Source organism: Pterocles gutturalis, unplaced genomic scaffold (assembly GCF_000699245.1).
Source record: "Pterocles gutturalis isolate BGI_N339 unplaced genomic scaffold, ASM69924v1 scaffold4020, whole genome shotgun sequence".
Lineage (NCBI taxonomy): Eukaryota > Metazoa > Chordata > Aves > Pterocliformes > Pteroclidae > Pterocles > Pterocles gutturalis.
The window spans coordinates 27224-48475 of NW_010138017.1; the positions used below are offsets into that span (position 1 = coordinate 27224).

At 43.3% G+C, this 21252-nt stretch overlaps 1 protein-coding gene across 1 annotated transcript in view; it reads right to left on the reverse strand.

Moving 5' to 3' along the window:
• BACH2 (BTB and CNC homology 1, basic leucine zipper transcription factor 2) overlaps nucleotides 1-19019 on the reverse strand; it is a 45820-nt gene extending 26801 nt beyond the window's left edge. The window contains exon 1 of the mRNA XM_010082805.1: nucleotides 18777-19019. Within this exon, the coding sequence (XP_010081107.1) occupies nucleotides 18777-19019 (243 nt within the window). The remainder of the gene's footprint in view (nucleotides 1-18776) is intronic.
• Nucleotides 19020-21252: the final 2233 nt, after the last annotated feature.

Consider the following 21252-nt stretch of genomic DNA (forward strand, 5'->3'; position numbering starts at 1 on the left):
TTTTTCCTAAGTGGTCATGTTGCCTGGGGTATGTTGTTGATGTTAGAGGCTTCCCAGGGTGTAACTGGAGAACACAGACAATTCAAAATTAGGGCCAAGAGAGTACCTGCAGGCAAGCATAGGTGAAAAAGCTTGGGGAAAAACTTTCAGGTGGTTCAGGTCATACTCTGGGCAGAGGTGTTAGAAAGAAAATTAGAGACAAGGATGTTCCAAATAACCTTTTCTCCAAAGGAACATTTTGGCTATGACATGATTGAATCAACAACGAACGCATAAAAACCAGTGGCACTAATTAGCAGTTTAAACACTCAGGCATGAAGTAGAAGATAGAGCAAAGAGAAATAAGGCTGTGATATCTGGTGGTTTGCAGTACATTTGTTTTCCCAATGCAACTTGCACCTTAAGAAAGCTGGAACACAGTAATGAAGGATGACACAGGAGGGTGGCTCAGCAGAAATGCTACCTTCTCCCCCTGGGTGCCTGTGCAAGCCATGCTGAAACCAGCAGGGAAGAAACAAGCAGAAACAAACAGATTTTAACACAAGAGCATAATCAGAAATAAAGTGCAACTATAATTTAAAATTCAAATCAGTCCCATATTTTTGCAAAAGGAAAACTAAACTGACCCACAGATTAAAAAAAATTTAAAAAAAAGTGTTGAGCGATGGGGAGCAGGGCGGGGGGAAGGAAGGAGTGGGAAAGCTTTCACAGAATATAAATTGTGAGAGAAGAGTCTGTAAAAGATCTGTTTAGGTGCATATCATCAGCCAAAGTGGGAAGAAAAAGGGAAAGCAAAAAGCAGCTTAAGACCTTCTAGAATGAAAAGAGAAACTCCAGAAGCCTCCAAGTTACATAGGCAGGAAAAGAAGATACACGTAGAAATTTCTTAATTCACAAGAGTGCTCAGAGGAATAGTTCAGAGTTTCCAAAGCTGCAATTAATACACAAGCAAACACAACAATACAGAAAAATTAAAGACTTGTAAATTACACAAAGACTCCTCTTTCCTAAGCACAGCAGAATTTATTTATGTGAATAAACGACATAATACAGTGTACTAAATACATAGTGCATTAAATGCACTGTAATTACTTCATAAAAACAAGAAATACTTCACAGCAAGGCATCTCACTACAAGCCCTACTATTATACTTCGCATAGCACAGGAGAGAAAGAAACAGGCCCTGCTAGATATGATTTAGGAAAACACAAGGCTGCACTCTAAGGAAGAGAACTGAATCAGAAGACAGAGGAGCTGAAGAAGAAGCAGGCTCAGGAGACAAGGCCAGACAATATCCAATGCAGCTCACGGATGCTCTGCCATGGTTTCCACAGGGCTGACGGTGCCAATGCTTCCAGCACTGCCTGTGACCACACGCCAGCATGGCACAGCATATCAAATCACTGGCATCCTAATGCCAGGGTAGCAGAGAGCACAGCCCAGCAAATACCGTAACATTTCAAAGCCAGAGATGCTTTTGCCGGGCTGTGGAATGAACTGAACGTCAAAGGCTTTACTATTGCGCTTCATGAGGTAACCAGGCAATTACAACTATTAACTGGTAGGCTGAAACCCTGTATAAATATCCCGGCTTCCTGCAGGCATCCTATTTTTAAAATAAAACCTGCCAAATGCTGCGTTTGTTCCAGTTTTTCTTCCCCTCTCCCCCTGCCTTGCCTTTTCATTTCCGGTATTTGGACACGCAATTTTTCTGTGTTCACCTTGTTTTTGTTCTTGCACGGCTACTAACAGATCTGAGGACTACAGTGGCTTTTGTTCCATTGCCTGGCGTTCACTTTTCATCAGTGATGTCCACTCAGTTCAGTAAAGCAGGTTTGCAAGAAGAACCAGCCACTGCTGAGCCGGCAAATTTGGTCCCCTCCCATCCTCCACAAGGAGCATTAACTCTTCCTGTGGTGGCCCAAAAGGTTAGCTAGGCTCCATAAAACCTACCAGAAAAAATTGGGAGGCATTTGCCTTCTTGCTAATATTTCACATCTGCTGTGAGCCAAGGTAAATGGCTCTTTTAGTCCCTAAAGGCTCAGCAGGAGCACCCTGCGGCAAAAGTGGCCAAAAGCAGGGAAGGATGGGCAGTGGCATCCCAGCACAGCCACGACCCTGTGCCTGGCTCAAGACTGTCCCCAAGGAATTGACTTCCCCCTTTCCGCTTCATATGTGAGATTTTTAAGATCTACCTAGAAAGCCAGGGGTAGAAAATGCCACCTGCCCTAGGATCCCTAGAAATACTTTCCATGCAGAAAAATGATGGCATTGCCAGCTTGGCATATGACTTCCCTGTCCTGGGAAGTGGAAGTTGGGACTTTACAGCTATTCGTGTGTGTGTGTGTGTCTACATGTGCTCACGTGCACCCACGCATGCTAGTGTGAGAAAGAGATAAGAGAACGTCAGTGTGCGTGAAAAGGAGTGAATTAGCCCCATCTGCTCCGAAAATATAATTTTCTCCTCAGATTTCTATTACCATCGTATCATTGCCACACTAGAGTGCTTCTAAAGGGCTGCAGCTCTGGCAGCCAGCATCATTACAGCTGCTCAGATTATTAACAGTATAAATAAACTCTCAGAGACACTACTAAGAAAATATTAACTACAATTATCACTGTCTGATAAAATAATGAACAGTAAAGTGTTATTCTGCTGCCTCAGTCACCAGTGCGCATTTATGTGCGCCATGAGTAATGAAAAACAGTTTATTTGCATACTGAATCATCCTGGAATTGGTTCTTGCTATTTTATTTTATTTATTTTTCTGAAGATCAAGCAGCACAGGCTGAAGCTCTGCGTTTGCAGAATTCAGTGTACTCCACCTCCTTTCCCGCTGTATATAATCCCATTAATTCCAAGCGAACAGAAAGCCATGCCTGTAGCTATGCACATGTCTGTCGGAGGAGGGAGACGGGGGAGTGCACAAGCTACCAGCAGCAACTCTAAAACCTCCTGATGGAATTTTATTCTTGGGCTTCATTGCTTTTTCTCCCTAGATGAGGAGTAAGGGCCCAAACAATGTCAATGCTGTGTCTGCTGCACGGATCCTCCTCGCCTTCGCCTCCTGTCCTGGCTTGAGCTGCTTTGGTTTTGTGAGCTCGTTTTTCCTCACTTTTCCCAACAATACTCCTGAGCCCTGTCTTTTCTTGACAGCAGCGAGAAATTCAGGCTTGGTTTCTAATTAACAGAAGTTATTACTTCCTTGCAAGCACTGGGAAAAAAAAGTTCTTAACCACTTAGAGAGGATACAGGAGCAGAAGCCTCTTGCCCCACATCCCTGGGCCAGGCTTGCCCCACTGTTGAGGGCAGCCGACACGGCCCGAAGGCAATGGATGCGAAAGGGACATTTTCTCTGTCAGGGCTCGGGGGGAAGCTGAGGACTTGGGGTGACGGCAGGGTGATGCGGTTAGCACAAGGCAAGTTATCAAGCTGCAGATGCGAGCTGGGCTGTTCCTGCCCGAGTGTGCCAAGGCTGGCCCAGGGTGAGAGCAGCTGGCTGCCGGGGAAAGGGCTGCATCTCAGCCAGGTACCAAGGAAAATTAGGAAGATGACAGACAGGAGCAGCAGCAACTAAATGCAACCAGGAAGGCAGGCAAAAATGCAATGCTGTGGGTGAGAGAAAAGGGAAGGGGACATTTTCTAAAACAGCTTCCCTCTACCTAGGCCAGATAAATCCTGTGCTGTACCTTTAGGGTTTTCATCCCTCCGCCCTTTTTTTGTGTTCTCTTCCACCGTTTCAGCACCTCATGCTCCCTGCCTGGTCCCTTTTCCTCATCTACAAGCTTTTTGTTCCAGCAACCCCCCATTCCCTGGTTATTGCCAGCTCTGAGCAGCTGGCCACAGCGAGACCACCTTCCATTTTGCGCTTGTACCCTCCCCTCCCCATCCCATACACACACCCTGAGGCTCTCGTTGCCCACATTGGTATGGCTCAGTGACAGGAAGAAATACAGGGTGCGGAGACAAGAGAGAACATTGTCCTCGTATGTCCCCCTCTGCCAGTTGCGGGGGAAGGACAGCTTGGAGGAGGTGATCTTTTCCCTCCACACAAATCACTGCTAGGATGGACCTCTGTCCAGGGAGGGGAATAGTCGAGCTGCAGCCTTCCTCGCTATTTTCCCTCCAGCATCCTCACTCTTCTCCTTCTCAGCAGTTGGCCTCTTCAGGCTGCACAAGCAGGTTAGACGTGGCTTGCCCTGAATAAGTCATCTATATTAATTTTTCCTCTTTAATTAAAGAGTAGTTCTGTGAAACAATTTATAAGAACTTCTTTGTTAAGGGAAAGGAACCAACGTATTGTTCCACGCATGTTTACAAAGACAAACATGCTCTGTCCAAATGGATTTTGTCGCCCAAAAAGCCCCTATGGAAGGTGAAACAGAGAGAATGGTAAAGGATTCGCTGAAGAAGAACTGAAGTTCATTTTAAATCAGTGTACCATGTACAAATGCTGTCTTACAAATAGGATTATTTAATTTAAACCTTAGATCTGTCAAGTTCCATTACTTCGAATGGAGGCTGTTGTTTCTTGACTTCATTACAAATCAGGATTATATTACAATTTATGTTAGGTAAAGTCACTGCTTCGATAGGAGGCAGTGAAAAAAAATTACACAGCAGTCAGTAAACAGGGCAAAGTCATTGCACTGTTCTTGAAAGGCAAAAAGTCATCTTGCTAAATGAGGGTCCGAGCTGTCCTGTACCAAGACTGTTCCTAATAAATAAAAGACCTCTGGGAAAAGTGCTGAGCATACGCTGGATCTATTTTCAGCTTGCATCAGCAGCTGCTGCCCCTGGGATCGCATCTTTGCTCATACCCTACACCATATGTAATCACTCCAGTGCTGCAACCAGTAAGATAATGAAAGAGCATGGCATAAATCTATACTTGAGTGGAATGCTAAATGAGAAAAATAATACAAAAAAGGGGGAAATAAACCACATTTTCAAGTCATTAGGAAGAAAGACTTTGACATATGAAGTGTTGCAACCATTAATAGCACTTATCATATAGAGTGGAGACAAAGAGACAAATTAATCAAACTGACAGAACTGGGACATTTTATGCTAATGCAGGCTCCTGGGTTTTCGTTTGTATTCCTCTGTGTCTGGAAAACTGATACCATTACAGGGCAGGAAATTGCATGAATAACATGCAACAGATCATAAAAATTCACACACCAAGTGCAGAAACACTGCCAAAAGCACTGTAAAAACAAGGCTAGAGATCTCAACAGAGGAACTACCAACAGCTAATGAATGCAAATAAGTACAGGAATATTTCCCATCCATGCATAGCAATGAGACACAGGCTGTGACTCCGCAGTCTCCAATAGTGTAGGTAAAACAAAGCCTGGAGAGCAAACACACAGATAGCTGGGGGGAACTGCTGGCCAAGCCGGGGTCTGAATTTGTTTGCAGTATTGCAGCCAGTGGTTTAAAGCCACTGGGGAACTGGAATAGCCAAGTGCTGCCTCTGTGTAAACGTATTCCTACATTAGATTTAATTTAATGTTTCAGGTAGAAGAGAGGTGTGTAGGATGATGAAAGAAGAAACAAAATAGAGCCACAAAACAGCACATAATCACACAAAACAAAAATTCCCTCGCCCCTGTGCAAATGCACAGCACGGAGTAAAAACCTTTGCAGATAAAGACATTTAAAACATCATTCGTTTGGGAAAGACAAAATGCACTTGCTGTCCAAAGCCACAGCTGTGTTGTAAGGGGCAGGAAATGTCAAAAACTACAGGAATGCTGGGCAGGGCACGGTGTAACACAGGATCTTGCCAAGTTTACTTCATTGCCGTAAAGGCTTCTCAAGGACCTTTAAAAAACCCTGGCACTAGTGAAGTGCAGAGAGCTCATGGGCCATATAAACACCAAATGACAAATTGTTTACTCGATGGGCAGCCATGGCATTTCTCACTGTTTTTTAAAAAAGTGATGATTCCCCCTTGTACAGTAGCTACCATAAAAACCTAAGGTGAGGACTAACTCTGGGGGTAAAAGGAGTAAAGCTGATACCTTTTGGAGCTGCGTCATTTCCAGCACTGCTCTCACCTTCCCCAGAATAGAATGATACACAGCTGATAGGATTGAGCAGGAGCATTTATGTGCCAATACTACATGCATAAAGAGGGTGAGGAAATGCCAGCCTGCCCAGGGGCGGTTGCTATCCTGAACAGCGAGCAGAGTTGAAATCCTTCCTGCATTTGGTGCTGAAGGACCCTGTGTTCAAAGGCAGCAGGACAGAAGCTGTTTTACCCCAGCAGAGACGGGCACCAGGAGCATGCAATGCAGAGCCCAGCTTTCCATCCACTCTCCAGCAGACTGCTGTGGAGGTTTTACAGTGTTTTAGCCATGTGAACTGGGTTTATCTCCAAACCTCAAAAGCTCTTTCTGTTCCTTCAGTCACTACTAGAGTCTCAACAGGGTGCCTGGCATGGTACCAAAAAATGGCACGCACACACAAAACCAAGCTGGTCCAAAAGCTTTCCAAAGACAATGACAGTGTAACCTTTTTTTCTAATGGGAGAAATTAGAAACAGGAGTTTATTAACTCCTGTAAATATACCTGACAGACAGACAAGGGTCGCAAGTTGCAAATGGAACGACTTTCTCCCTTCCCTTAAATAATAAATAAAAAAAGATAGCACAGATAATTAGTTACAAAAAGGCCTGATGAAAACCTTGGCTTTAAGAAATTTTAGTATTGGGTGGGAAATAATTTGGTCAAATAGTTCTAACAACATTGATTTTTTCTCTTCTTTACAATAGCAACAACACTTTTGAACTCTCTCAAGAACAAATACGACACTTGACCCTTTCTTTTCCTCTACCTGCAATCAGAGCAGTTTGGGAAAAGAAAAGCGTAGGTAAGAGTAAAACATTCATTCCTGAAAGAGAATATTTAGAAGGGTCTTTAATACCACCTTACTATTCAACCAAGAGGTAGAAAGCACAATGACCATGAATTCTGACACTCCTTCAGTTATGCCTTTCCTCTTAAGAAAACCGGTTTCAGAACAGGACTGTAACCTCACCAAATAATTCAGAGTAAAACTGTATCTGAGAACTAAGCTAGAGAGTCCAAGAGCAGATGATGTACACAGTCTGGGCTTCCAAGGCTGGGACAGACTTGAAACCCTCCAAGCTTGCTGTGAAGAGCTTACGGCGTGCAGCGCTCATCTGCTCTACGGACCTTCTTGGAGGAGGTCCAGGACAGCAGCTCCCGCTAGGGTCACCTTGGCTGTGCACCACCAGCTGAAGACAGAGGCAGAATGTGATCAAATGCTTGTCTTCAACAATTTACCTGCCTATGCCCTCTCAACTGAGGTTTCCAATTGGAAAGTTCATGAATAATACTGAAATAAATCCCTTAAGAGAAGGATTAGGCTCATCTTTGAAAAGGAAGCAAAACTAAACCAAGCCCAAGGTAGCTCTTACTGGCTGTTCTTCTCAGTCCTCCAATGGCAGGATACATTAAGATAGGCAAAGAAGAAAAGGAGTTATTGATTTAAAGGATTCTGCCTCTACTGAAAGCAACTCTTTCTGCTTTATGAATGCTACGATGACTTCATAGAACAAGTTTCTTTGTAGAATGCCCCAATGCATGGTCACTTCTTCATTCTTCATTTCCTTGGACAATGGTATAGCTTTATTTGTCCTCAATGGCTACTGCTTACATAAACCAGGCAAAAATGACAAGAATAGATGGCTCTTACAAAAGACAGGAAACTCTATTTTTTGTGCCTTGCATTTGACAAATTAATTCAGACATTTAAAACATAGCCTTGGTTTGATGTGTCCAGTCTCCCGAAAATTAACAAGTTCAAGGAATAGACAGAAACTGCTTGGTTTGGCTTTATGTTCAGACAAAAATGCCATATGCAGAAACTCATCCATGGGGGAACGTGGAAATCTGCAGTCAGATAAAAATAAGGTTAAAAAATAGTTCAGTTCAACAGGCACACGGAATGGCTGAGACCCATCCACCTCACGTCCAGTTTCCCCTTCCGGAAGCAGAAATGAACACTAGGCCTTTGCGGAAAGTAGAGGGGAAGTTGTCAGGATTTGTCTTTCCCCCGCTTCATCCTGTCTTGAAAGGTTACTGGCTCCAACCCTGTCCTTTGAAAGAAACAGGAAATTACTTGAGCTTATTCTGTTTTTACTTGAGCAAGAATCCCCTGTCAGGGAAATTTTCAGTGAAGGCTGCCTGTGTATCTGGGGAGAGAGGTGGCTAGGCATGTTGTACTACTGCTGTGTGGGCAGAGATGGAAAGATATTTTGCTTTCGGAGTTGTTAAAGACTTGTTTCTTACTAGCTGCAGGCTCTTGAAACAGAGGACCACAGGTCTGAATTTCAAAGGTAAGCAAAAACCCAACACATTTCCCACAAGCAAAAGCTTTACACAGCCCAAAATGTAGCTTCAGCCTCCTAGTTTTCAGTCTGACAAAAATCCCAGACCACTTCATCAAGAGCATTTTTTCCTGAAACTGAGAACTGGTAAAGTTTGCACAGACAATTTTTTAAATTTAAATCTACTCTTTTAACCTTGAAATACTACCACAGACTGCATCCCCACCCATTCTGGGAACATAAAGAAAGAGGTATATGCACAGACTATGGAATTTGGTCTTATTACAATTCAAAGGAAGCAAATTTCAAGTAGGTTATTACCAAGTGTTTGACGCACAATACACTGGATGCCCACACCTCTTTAAACTATTAGCACTGCTCAGGTCCCTTTCTGGGCCAATTCATTTATTTGGATAGTATCCTTTCTATTTTACTACCCCCATAAACCCACCTCAGCCCTAGTTTTGGGAAGTACATCTGACAACGTGGGAGCAGAAGGAAGCACTGAGAATACAGTGCCGCCACTGAATCCATCCTGGGTCACACCTGCCAAATCTCTCTTACAGTAAGGCTGTACACTTCCATTCCTCTAAAGAGTTGCTCTGAAATGATGAGCAGCTGCTGCAGGGAGTGATGTGGACCAGATGAAATATATACTCAACTAAATATGGTTGCTTCAACACCAAAACGAAGATGCCCATCCTTTGAGGTCCTGAAAACCCACAGCTCCCATCTGCCAAGACTGATTAGCTCTCAGATCAAGTCTTGCTAGGTACCTACTCACCTATTGTTCGGGATAAATGGGATGCCCAAAAGCTACAAAAATACAGGAAGAAGTTTTTACATCTTGCTCTAAGTATCAAGACTTTTTTTTTTTAATTAACAATTTATTTTTGAATATGGGTCTACAACAGCTGTTACTTAAGCAAAAATTCCTAATTAAGCATCCTCAAAGTGCCCCAGTCTCCTGGTGAGGGACTGGAAGTCTGTAGCAATTCACAGACTCTTTCTAATCTGCTCCATGCCTCCAAGTCTACCTTCCTCTTGGACGTGTCTTAGCAGCTGCTATTGATGGCAGTGCACAGGACCTCAGGGGTGATGCAGGAAGAACAGGCAGAGGACACAGAATAGAGCCCATCGGTCACCCAGGACAAATCGGCCAGATAAGGAAGCAAGCAGCTCCATTCTACCTCGATCATCTTGCTGCAACTAGTCTGAAAATCCCCTCAATGCCTCCTGCATGCTTAAAAGATACAGACGGGAGAAAATTAGACTGAAATTCATTTTCATTTTCCTCAGGCTGAGGAGCGGTAAGCTGGAAGCTCTGGTTTCAGATGGATGGGCTGCTCTGAGACCAGCAGCTGTGCCAGCTGTGGGTCAGTCTGTTCACCTCTGTGTGAGGTAATGTGAACCAGAGAGTTTAGAGAGAAATAAACATAGCTGAGTGGTTCACACAAGGTGATTTAATCATCACCGACCTGATGCACAGACCTGCCCGGTAATTCCCATCTGACTCATCAGCTTCCACCTCAGCATTCACAGAGAGGTGATGACAGTATTTTATTTGCTCACAAGAAACCTCAAAAATCTACTGCTGAAGGTTTTGTTACCATTATTTAACTTCAGAGCTGATACCTCTCAATTCCAGCTGTTTGGTGACACCTTGTTTATATATTGGTTTTACTGAAAGTGCTAGTACCGCGATTCGCTGCCATTCCCAGCCCAGCTATGGCTATTTTAACTGTGGATCCCCAGTGAGCAGCAGTCCTTGGGTCACAGCAAGAAATTCCCAGTGCCATTTCAATTACAAATTAGCCCTCTCTTCTCCACAAAGTCTTCTAAAGTCTCCATCACTGGCTCTTAAGTGACCCAAAAGATGCATCACGCAAACTTTAAGCAAAAAAAACCCCAAAATCCCAAAATACAAAACAAAAATTAAAAAAGGAAAATATTTCAACTACTTCTGTGTGCAGGAAACCGACAGTTACACTTAAGCACACACTTGGATGCCATCCACTCTTACAAGGTCAGATTAAGCAAAATGAAGGACAGAAAGGTTTATTAGCAAATCTGATCTATGTTGGTTTAGTATCTTAAATTCCACTCAACCACCTCTGTACTGAGCACCAAACTTCTTCAAGTGGTGTCTAAAGCTCATCCCTCTCCAAGGCCATTTGCCTTACCGTTATGAAACAATGTGCAGTCACACACATCACTGAGCAGTTTGTTGCTAAATACACATGCCAAATTTTTCAGTTTATTTTAATCCAGCTTAAAAATGACTGACAGTGGTTCTCATGACATCTTCCCCCATAAATTAAATCACGCTTCCTAGAGATACGCCTGATACTTTCTTCTAATTTACATCTTTAAACAACCACCCAAATCTCCTCTCAAGCTCTTTCAGAGAAATTAAATCTCGTTTTTAAAACAAACCAAGCCTTGGCTAGATGGATCTGTAGTTTGACCAAGTACAGCTGCTCCTATTTATTTATTTTATTAATGTAAATAAAGTGCCCAAGGACAGAGCTTTTAGTAGTGTTAGACTGCACTGTGACTTGGAAGTGTCTGCTGGCGGCCTCCCATCAAAGCGTGACAGATGAACACTCAGTGTTGCGCAAAAGTCCTGTAATAAACCAGCCATTTCTCTCTTCAGAGCTTGCATCAAACACGTAACAGAAAGTGTGTCTACTTGTTCTTCTAAAAAACCCAACAGCCTGCCCGTAAAATTCACAAAGAGCATCTCATTCCCAAATCCTAGTATGATTCAATTGCCTTCTGATCACCTAAAACCCATCTTTCACTTCCAAATTGAACCTTAATGTTTGCTGACTGCCGTAATGCATCATCTGAATACATGCCATATTCCACCCCACAACATGCTCACTTTCACTGGGAGCTGAGAAAAACAGTTGCTCTGACATTATTCACCAGGGAACCCTTGTCAGAAAGTGCTGTACTGAGATAAAACCTTATCTTCTTTGCGTCTTGGGAACGCTAATGAAACAAAGCTTGGTACTGGGATCAGAAAGTACCTTCCAGGTTGTGGTCTCTGATGTGGCGAAGCTGAGGGGTGTCTTATCTTTCTGTTTATTCAAATGGCAAGTGCTCAGCCTGTATTTCTGGACTCTTAAAAGAGCAGATGCTTAGTTTGTCAGCATTAAAGAAATTAAAAGCTTTTTTAGAAAGAGAAAAAGCAAAGGTAAGAGAAACAAAGGCGGTGGGGGGAGGAGAGGAGGAGATCTTTCAGTCTGCAGGGCCAGAGTGCTCACAGTGTTGAGGTGCAATCATCCCTTAGCCACCTCATTTTCATTCATGCCCACATATAGATTTGAACACAGCAAAAAAACCCCAGATTAAAAAAAAATACCAAATACATCTCCTGTTACACACTCTTATTGCTTCTGCTCGCGCCCTTAGCAGAGTCTACCTCCAGGACTTATTCTTTGGGACATCTTTTACATTTTAGATTATGTTTGTCATGTTTGAGTGAGCAAGTTTCCTCACTGCAAACTGCCTTTTCAATATCAAGTGCAATCCAGTCAATCACCCCATTTAGAACTAGCGGCAGGCAGGAGTCTAACAAAGGCAATGAAATTGAGTCCACTTATGGCGGTGGCGAATTTAATTCTGTGCATTCATCTCCACACCCCCTTTGACAGTACATTTTTATGTGCTTACTCAAATAAATAAATAAATAGTACAACCACCACCAAAGGGAGGGTAAAGGAGTTAATGCAAGACTTTCTCTCCTTAACATGCATGCATGCATGGCTTTTGTTTTGCTTTTTTAAGCCTAGCTCTCCCCACAACACAACAGAGATGTATTTCATGTTTCTCCACTGGAAAAGATCAGGGAAGAATTATCAGTAGTAAGACAGCACTCATAAGAAAATACGGGAAGTTACACCATGCAGAATGAAAAGTATGTGGCTAGTTTCCTTGTCATACTTGAGGCATGAAAAATCAGGCAGTGCCGGAAGCTTTTGCAGTGAGACATGGATGGAATTTCGTATCACGTCTCGATGGTATCATTTCTGCTTTATCGCTCACCTGCTAGAAACAAAACACGTCATTCATACCTTGTACTGTGCTACACATGCAGCACACGTAAACCAATGTGCATTTCTGTCTCACAGTTTCTCCTGAATTAGTATTGTGTCACCTAAGACCTCCAAAAGTACCTGTATGTTCAGTTCTACTCTCACTACAAATCCGCAGCCTCCAGTCATCGTCCATGTGGTCAGTGTCAGCATGGAGAATCAGCATGAAAAACAACACATTCCTAGGAGGAATTTAAGAAACCAAAGACACAACTTCCATCCATGGTGACTCACTGAAGCAGCATTGCTGAGGTAATGCTGAAGCATAAATGAGTTTGAAGCCTGACTTTATTTGAAGCCTGATGGATACAACCTCTTGCCACTACAAAAAGCCCTGCGGATGAAGGGGGGCGGTGGCTTTTGTGAAGGCTTTCAGGTCACTGCTGCCTCCTGAGCTAAAGCAGAATTAATTCTGGCCAGTGCTGTGAGGAACATAAATGACTGATACACTCCTGTAAAAAGAAAACCACATTAATGCTTCCCATTCTCTAAGAACTAACCTTAGCTACTCCTAATACATCTCTGGGGTGCCAAAGAAAAAGGATCTTTCATTGTTCTTTACTGTGTAATGACATTCCTCCAGATGGGAAACAAACTTCCAAACAGACATTTTCTTCTTGCCCTCTTGCTCCTCTTTCCGATATTTATCACCTCTTCCACTCCAAACGCCAGTGCAGAGCACTCCCAGCTCAGTCCCTGGATTCCTTAAAGATATTATATTCATACATATACACACTACACAGAAAGGAAAGAGACAAAGTAAGAGAGTATTGTCTATTTCTAGAGAGATAAAAAGGAACAGTAATCGCCTTTAGCCAGCAGGGTATGTAATAGCTGACCTCCTGCATCGTGCCTTTGATTCTCTCCTCATTGAAATCATCTTCTGTTGCCTAATTCCCAGCATTCTTCCCTCAAGGTGGCGGGTTGGCATGGATAGTTAGCAGCTGCCAGTATTTCTCCTCCCTGTCAGTTATGAGCCATACTAATGTTAGATGCCTGGCTTAGTCCCACCCAGGGTGCTACATGCCTTTACTTTCCAACACACTCAGCTTTTGCCAGCCTCGAATCTGAACTGAGGTCCCATCCCGCCTTTCTCCTTGCAAAGATTAACCAGGTGAGGGAGATAACCCACGTCAACCGAAGAAGCAGATGACAGATTTCACAGGGCTAGACCTCATGGGGAAATGGCAGGTTTCGCAGGAGCAGTCAGGGAGCAGTAAAGCAGTAACGCAGAGAAATTCAGCTCATGATGTGGGCTAAAACTTACTTTGAACATCACACTCTTTGCTATTGCAAAGAAAAGGGCTGTGTGGATAAACAAACAAAAAAGCTCCCCAAGCACATCCCACCCCCTCTTTCTAAAAAATATGCTGCTTCCCTTTGCCCCTTGAAAAGTTTGTAAGCCACAGACAACTCCATTTAATCCTTTTGGAAGGCAACATTTCCAGAAGATAGTTCACCGCACTAAAAAAAGTCACCAGTAACCACTCTTTGAAACAGATTCAAGAAATTTGAGGGTTGCAGGTAAAACTAACCAACCTACTTGAAAAGCAAGTTGGTTTTATAACAGAAAGGGCAGTATCAGACTAGTGCTAGAGAAAGCTTGGTCTGCTACTTCAGAAGACCTGTGTTTAACTTCATCAGAGAGAAAGGCATGTGGTGCTCTCATGGCAGGAATGACCAGGTGAAGGTTTTTCCAAATGTACCCCAAGTCAAAAAAACACAAGCAAGGTCAGGAATCTCATTTCTAAGCTTTAGGAACCTAATGCAACTGAGGTGTTTTATTTGCTGTTGCTGTTTCTGTCTTTTCAACATTAAACTGAAACCACGGCTTTCAGAAAACCAAGTGACTAAGGTGTTTCCACAGACAAGACGTCTCTGTCCAGCGCCCAGCTCTCAGCTTGCCCATACAGACTCACCATGCACTTCTATTAGCAAAGCCAGGCAAGTAATAATAGTGAATAAACAGCCTATTCGATGAAGCACTGGCTCCTTCTCAAGTAAAGAAGAGTACCACTAGAGCATGAATGACTCAATCATCTACTCAAGAGCTATTACTTGCAGCGATGAAGCAATGTTAATTGGATAATGGCCTGCTGCCAGCTAATATTGGCATGACCTACAATACCCCTGGCTGACAGCCGTGTCTCTCTCTCTATCACACCTTTTTTTGTAATCTGGATGGGAAGTGGAAACCATTAAAAAAGCCTCATAAGTACCATTTAACTTCTTATAATGAATTAAAAGCTTAATTAAGTGCCTTATTAGAGGAAGGAAGACCAGTTTTCGTGATTAAATAAAACAAAACAATAGTTAGAGGTATGGAGTGAATTACTAACTTTACAGCTTTAAACTCAGTTCTTGGAAAATATTAATTTTGGGTTGTATTTAACAGCAGCTTCTAGAAGAAAACCGCACGATTGCTGAAAAATACCCTGGGTGAAAAGCAAGCAAGGTTCTAGTTGTTTACAAGAAACTTCAGGTGAAAAGCGTAGAAGTTAAGAGCTAATAGGGTCCTTTTTTATTAGCTGTAGGCAGCTGACACTCTCTGTTCTTCTAACTCTGCTCTGAGGGCTGATAGTTCACACACCACAGCCACATCTGAGCCCTTATCATTACGTGGCTGTTTTTCTAAGCACTTATCTTACACACTGAAATACATTGCTTTAACAAAAGGTGTTGTGCAAAATCAAATTACTGAGGCTAGCACAAAAGGGCTTATGGAAACTCTTCAATCAGTGCAGAATTAGCTCCATACTGACTTAGTTTAAGTTGATTAGGAAAAGGTTTGAACTGAGGCACATTAAGTCATGCTTGAACTGACCTGAAATGTCTAACACAGAGTTTTTCAGTGGTATAAAACCCAGTAAGTTCAACTAGTCCCTCTGCGTGCACAATGTCTCCCTATTGAAATGACTGGTGTATCATAAAGACTGCTCTCACTTGTAATTGGATATAAACAAGAAATAACGTTAAAAACATCTGTTTGCTGTTTAGCTAGACAACAGTGAGCAATGTCTGGATGCCAGATTAACAAAAAGACTCCAACACACTATGAAGTAAAAAATAGTCTGCAGTTTAGGCTTCAGAAGCAGATTTACTGCTTTGAATAATCAAAAATAAGTGATTTTCTTTTGATGTTACAGCTCCCTCACACCAACATTATAGGAGTGCAAAAGCTTTATATATAAAGCTTTATCCAGCTCCAACATAAAAACTTTCAGAAATAATAATAATAATAATAAAGCCCTTTCTCCACAATTGAGTACTTCAGCAGTTTCCAAACCACGACAGAATTTAAAATGCAATACTTGTATGGTTGACTTAAAAATAGCTTTGTTAGTTTATGAATGATCGTCACTTTTGGAAAAGTTTTGAACTGGGAAGACTATATTTTAAAATGAATTTCAATCTCTGTTTTTCTATAACAACTATGTGCCAACATAAAATGTCTCTAAGCCTGAAAAAAGTATTGTCTCAGGACATCAACTTTCAACTTTTGTTTGAAATTTTTCCACTGGTGGTATAACCCCCTACACAACAGATTAAATCAGTTTTCACAGATACTTTTAGAAATAACTCATGGGCTGCCAGAACTCTGCAGAGCATGGACTAAAAGCAATGACCTTGGGAAGAGCCATTAGTTCGTGAACTGAAAAAGACCCTGCTAACTTCTATTAATGCAAGATAACCAAGATGGTTTTTCCCCTGCCCTATCAGTTCTTAAAACCCAGGAGTGTTTCAGTTCCTTTCATGGGGAGCTCCGACGCTGTTCTTTGTCAGAGGCACTTCCCATACCTATCTATGTACAGGCACCTACCAAAGCACCCAGTACTCTGAAGTAGAGCAACACCAGAAGCAGAGATGTGCACCTTAACCAAGGAATAACCAAGAAATAACAAACTCATTCAGGCAGATCTCCACACCAAGTGACTAACACTTGTGAGGAAATTATTTAATTAATCACTTTGCATATTCAAATAAAGTAGTCACTGAGCAAATTAGATTCCATGGAGTTATCAGCAATTCATTTGCATGAGGAAAATATCTGTACAAGTAGGCATTGGTAACTGTAAGTATCTTTTTTAATAGGCCAAGAGAGTTATTTTACAGGATGAAAAGGTTAAAGCCCTGGATGCTCTGCAACTAATTGAAGCATGAGGAAAAATAACAGTGGGGGTCTTAGGTGAAGCGTGACAATTTCAGAGTACTGCGAAAAACCTTAAGAACTAGATTCACTGCTTCTGCAAATCCATGGACTTCACTGGAGCTGTAACAGCAGCCAGTGTAACCCTAAGTCACTAAAACTTCTTGATCTTTCATTGAGATATATTCTAAAGTGTAAAACCCCAATATGTTTATCCAAAGGCGATCCACTTAAACAGAAATCATTTATAGTTGGACTGGAGGAACTTTTTTAAAAATACTATCTCATATGAAACACAGAAAAAGACAAGCCTTTGTGTTTTAAATCTTTAGTGTCATAGGAACATAGGACTGTGTCACCAAGTGCAGACACATCATGTTCCCTCCACCGCCCTGCTCCTCCCACTGGCCTGGCGCTCAGCACCTCACCGCTGCTGTGATTAGAAATCTGCTAATTTCCAATCTGCTTTTAGTAAAAGCGAGTTGAGACCAATCAATGCTTGGGTCAACACTGTCTTTTAGTGTTAAACAGAAACTCCTTCTCTCAGCTGTTTTATCTCCTCTGCCTACACGGAGCTGTAGTATGTCACAGTTGTCACACCAGCAGGATGAACCTGCCACAGTCTTGTCTTCTCCTCCTTTGAGGCAGGCTCCTTCTTCTGAACATCTCAGTCACTCTTGTATAGGCTTATCTGAATTTCAGTTAGTTTTCTTTATCTAACTGGACCTGAATCATACATGGAGATCTCATCAAGGCTTTGTAGAAGACTGCTGATACTCTCCTGCCTCTTCCTACCTGTGCACCTCTGGGCATGTTTTGTCACCTCTCTGCTCCCACCCTTGCTTTGTGGTGCGAAAGCTGTGCAACACTGACTGAGACTCGATTCTTCCACTGGAAATTATTAGGGGACACTGTAGAATCATAGTGCGCATCCTAGCACGTCCTCTGTGATATCTCTAAACTCCTATGCAAAATGTCTGGGTTGAAATTTCTTCATGAGTAATATTCAGTGTCAAGACTCATGAAGTCACACCCGGTGACCCATTTCTTCTAATGCTCTCCAACTTGTGCCGTGACAACATCATGACACTGCTGAAGTCTCTGGAGAGCTAAATCAGAGGGGGGAAAACAGTGTATGACACTTTGGGACCTGTCACCATTTAAAAACACACCGTGCTTCTTCATAGGCGTTAAGGAAATGATGGTGGAAAACCCTCTGTATGCCAGAGTACCTGCCCACTGAGTGACTGCCATCGCATGCCATCACCTCCCCTTGTTCCGCCTGTCCCAGCTGGAGATGCCGGGCAGGCAGTGCCGAGGTGGTGGGTGATGGCAGCCCTTGCCAGCAGGCACACGTCTCCCCTCCGTGGGCAGCAAAGCCACCAGCATGCCCTATGGTAGCTGTGCTGTCACAGCCGTATGGCTGTGAGGAAATTACAGTGGGGGTGGAAGCCAGCCAGTGAGATTTTGTGGTAAAACAAAGTAAACTTTCCAGTGAGGTATGTATTTTCTACATCCCTTGGCTTCCTGCTGTGGGAGCCACGCCGCACGAGAAGAACTTTGCTTTTTGACAGACTGTGTTCATGGTTTCTCGGTGGAAAACACACGGCCTGAAACAGTTAAATCCCAAACGCCTCCTGAGGGGAGGTGAGAGGAAGCAACAGCTGAATGAAGTGCAGGAGAGGGGAAAGGAGAGGACAAGGATATGAGCTGCCAGAGAGGGGTGGATGAGACTCCCAACAATGTGACAGCTCAAATGATTTTTCAGCAATAACCTGCAGTCTAGCAGCCAAATCCCCCCTTTCTAATTTCCTGTCTGGAAGAGCAGAAGAATATGAGGGTCCTGATAAGGCCCTGAACAAAGCTACGGTAATGAAGCTTTGGGGTAAGACTCCCTCAGTGGCAGTGAGAAAGGCGAGCTGAAGCGTCTTAAAGCTTTGCTGCCACAACCATCAGGAGTTACAGCTGGCAAGGAAGGCTGGCGTGAACACGTCCACCCTTCAGCGATTTGCAACCCACCCAAAACCAAAAACCACATCTAGAACTGTAATGGGGCAGGCACCGACACCCCTTGGCCCCTAGGCCACCTTTGCGGTTCTTCCTCACCATAGGGGATGGAGGGGGCTTGTGTTTACAGCAGGGGCATGGCAACATACTGTACCTCTTCCGGCAGGCTGACCACCAGGTCATTTTCCGTCTGCCCTACCAAGGCCTGCAAGAAGTACTCGCTGCAGGCAGCCAGCACAGCCCGGTGGGCACGGAACTCCTTCCCCTCCACGATCAGCGTCACGTCACAGAGAATGTCCTGCTTCCGCTGGTCATTTAAGCAGAGGAGAATATTGGTACAGTGCACTGTTGACTCATACACATACATGGGGGAGTCAGTCTTCTCATCCACAGACATGCCGTTCACACCCTGCAGGGGAGAAGGGAGGAAGAAAACACAAACAAGGTGGTGAGGAGCAATGCGGCCGCTGGGCGAACACTGCATGGCGGGATGCTGCCTGATTTCTGGGCACCTCGGGACCACGGCCAAGCAGCTCATTAATTCTTAAATCTGAGCAAGTTACTAGAGCAAGGTATGGGGAAGGCCTTTCATTGCCACAGGCTTTCACTGCACCGTGCTTTGATTACCTAACCCCTCCTTGGCTTCCCTCCTCAAAACCACAGTAGAGTTAAGATGGACTGCAAAGTGCTTTCCTTCCACCACCTACTATGCATCTATGATTTTCAGTTTAGTAGAGGCAGTAACACGGGGACATGGGAAATTCTATAAGATTTTAGCAAAAATGCAAGGGTGATTGTCAGGTTTTCTAATAGTGAAAAAAGGGCTTTGTGCTTGCTTCTGTTATTTTCAGATTAAGGGGAAAAACCCTCAAAACCCCAGTCTGTTCTCCAGTGGACAGGCAGTGCTGTGTGTTTACACTGATGACCTCCGCACAAGTGACAGGCAAGTACCCGACAAAGACAAGCCAGTAACTACAGTGACCTAATCTCTCAATCAGAATTAGAGCTATTTTAAGCCTTAAGGCGAAGAGAAAGATGTTTAGTGGGTTAGAAATCAATTTCCAGGTATGGCTAAAGCAACACACCTTCACCAGCAGTTTAACGTCATTTACAGAGACGAGCAGTTTCTGAATTCCAGACCCACAGCACCAAAAAGATCCCCCAGCCCAGGTGGTGGTCCAGCCTTGGGCGGCTGGGCAGCATGTGGGTGCTGGGGCCACTCCTGCCTCCAATAAGTCTCCTCCTCCTGAGAGCAGAGCAGAGGTTGGAAGGATTTAAGACACCTATTACAACTGTCTGAGCTAGGAAGTTCACTGGCTGCTGTTCTGCAATTACTGCAACCCACATGGCCTTTGAACATGGGAATCAGACTTGTGGTGGTGGTGGGTCAGCTTCCCCCAGCCCCCAGCACTGCATCAACCCCCTTTGCACTTGGACACATTGATGTGATTCTCTTACCTAAACCTTTCTGCCCAGCACTGGACCGAATCCTCTTTGCATTATTTTCCCATTTCAATTTCTCTGAGTGGAAAACTGTAAAAGCCTGTGCTGTGTCTGAACACATTATGTACCCCAAAACAAATCAAACACACATTTTAAGGCTTACATGAGAAAAAAGATTATTTGTTCAGACCACGACAGTATTCTATCTGGTGCCGAAAGAGAAGTTGTGCAAACACATGAACTTCAAGTATTTTAAGGAATTATTTTTGCAAACCACAAGTGCCTTCTGGGAGATAAGATTCAGAGGCACACAGTGTTAAGGGTGACAGACAGGGGTATTTTGGTACAATATCGCTGCACTGCAAATATCTGACCACTGCAGAAAGTGGAAGCAAAATTCCTCCTCTGCTACTTTTTAACATGGTTCTTTGCAGCATTTTCTTTGCTAGTATAATATACAGGTACACATGTAGACTTCAAACTATTTCTCTTGCCATGCGTTCAAACCAGGGTACCATTTTCCTACAGTGTCATTTGAAAGACCATCTAGACAAAAATGGACTTCAGAGGACCTGTGAGTTACTCGTACAAGTACGTACTTCTAAGTAGTTACCAGGCTTCTCAAAAATAGCTCCATCTTCCCACCTTTATAGGTGAATTTTTAAGCTGGTGGCTATGATGACTCTTTCTACAAAACAGGTGGTTTTGCCAATGTTACAAAACTACAATATTACTGGAATTCTTAATGGGATGCTTCCAGCTTCTCTTTTACTGGTATTTTCAGTATTTACTGCTGACTCATGTTATGCTTCCGAGTACCCAGCTGAAAGGCCTACATGAACAGAAAAAAACCAACCAACCAACCCAGTATCCCTTTGCCCTACACTGACTTCATATGTAGAGAGAAGTTACAAACCTGCTTATTGATACGCACTCAGGTAAGGGAGGGAGACACTGTGGGTTTTTTACCAGCTGGATTTCTTAATCAGGAGAAAATCCATTCTTTTTTTTTTTTTTCCTCATAAATTGAGACTAATGACAAGAACTGACAGCAATCATTTTATTAGCACAACAGTAAGGTAAAAGAGAAAATGACACTTAGCTCATCCCACTCATAGCTTTCTGTGTAACTAAACTCTGATGCTAACGATAGCATTAGAATGATGTTCTAAGTGGTCACTCTTGCG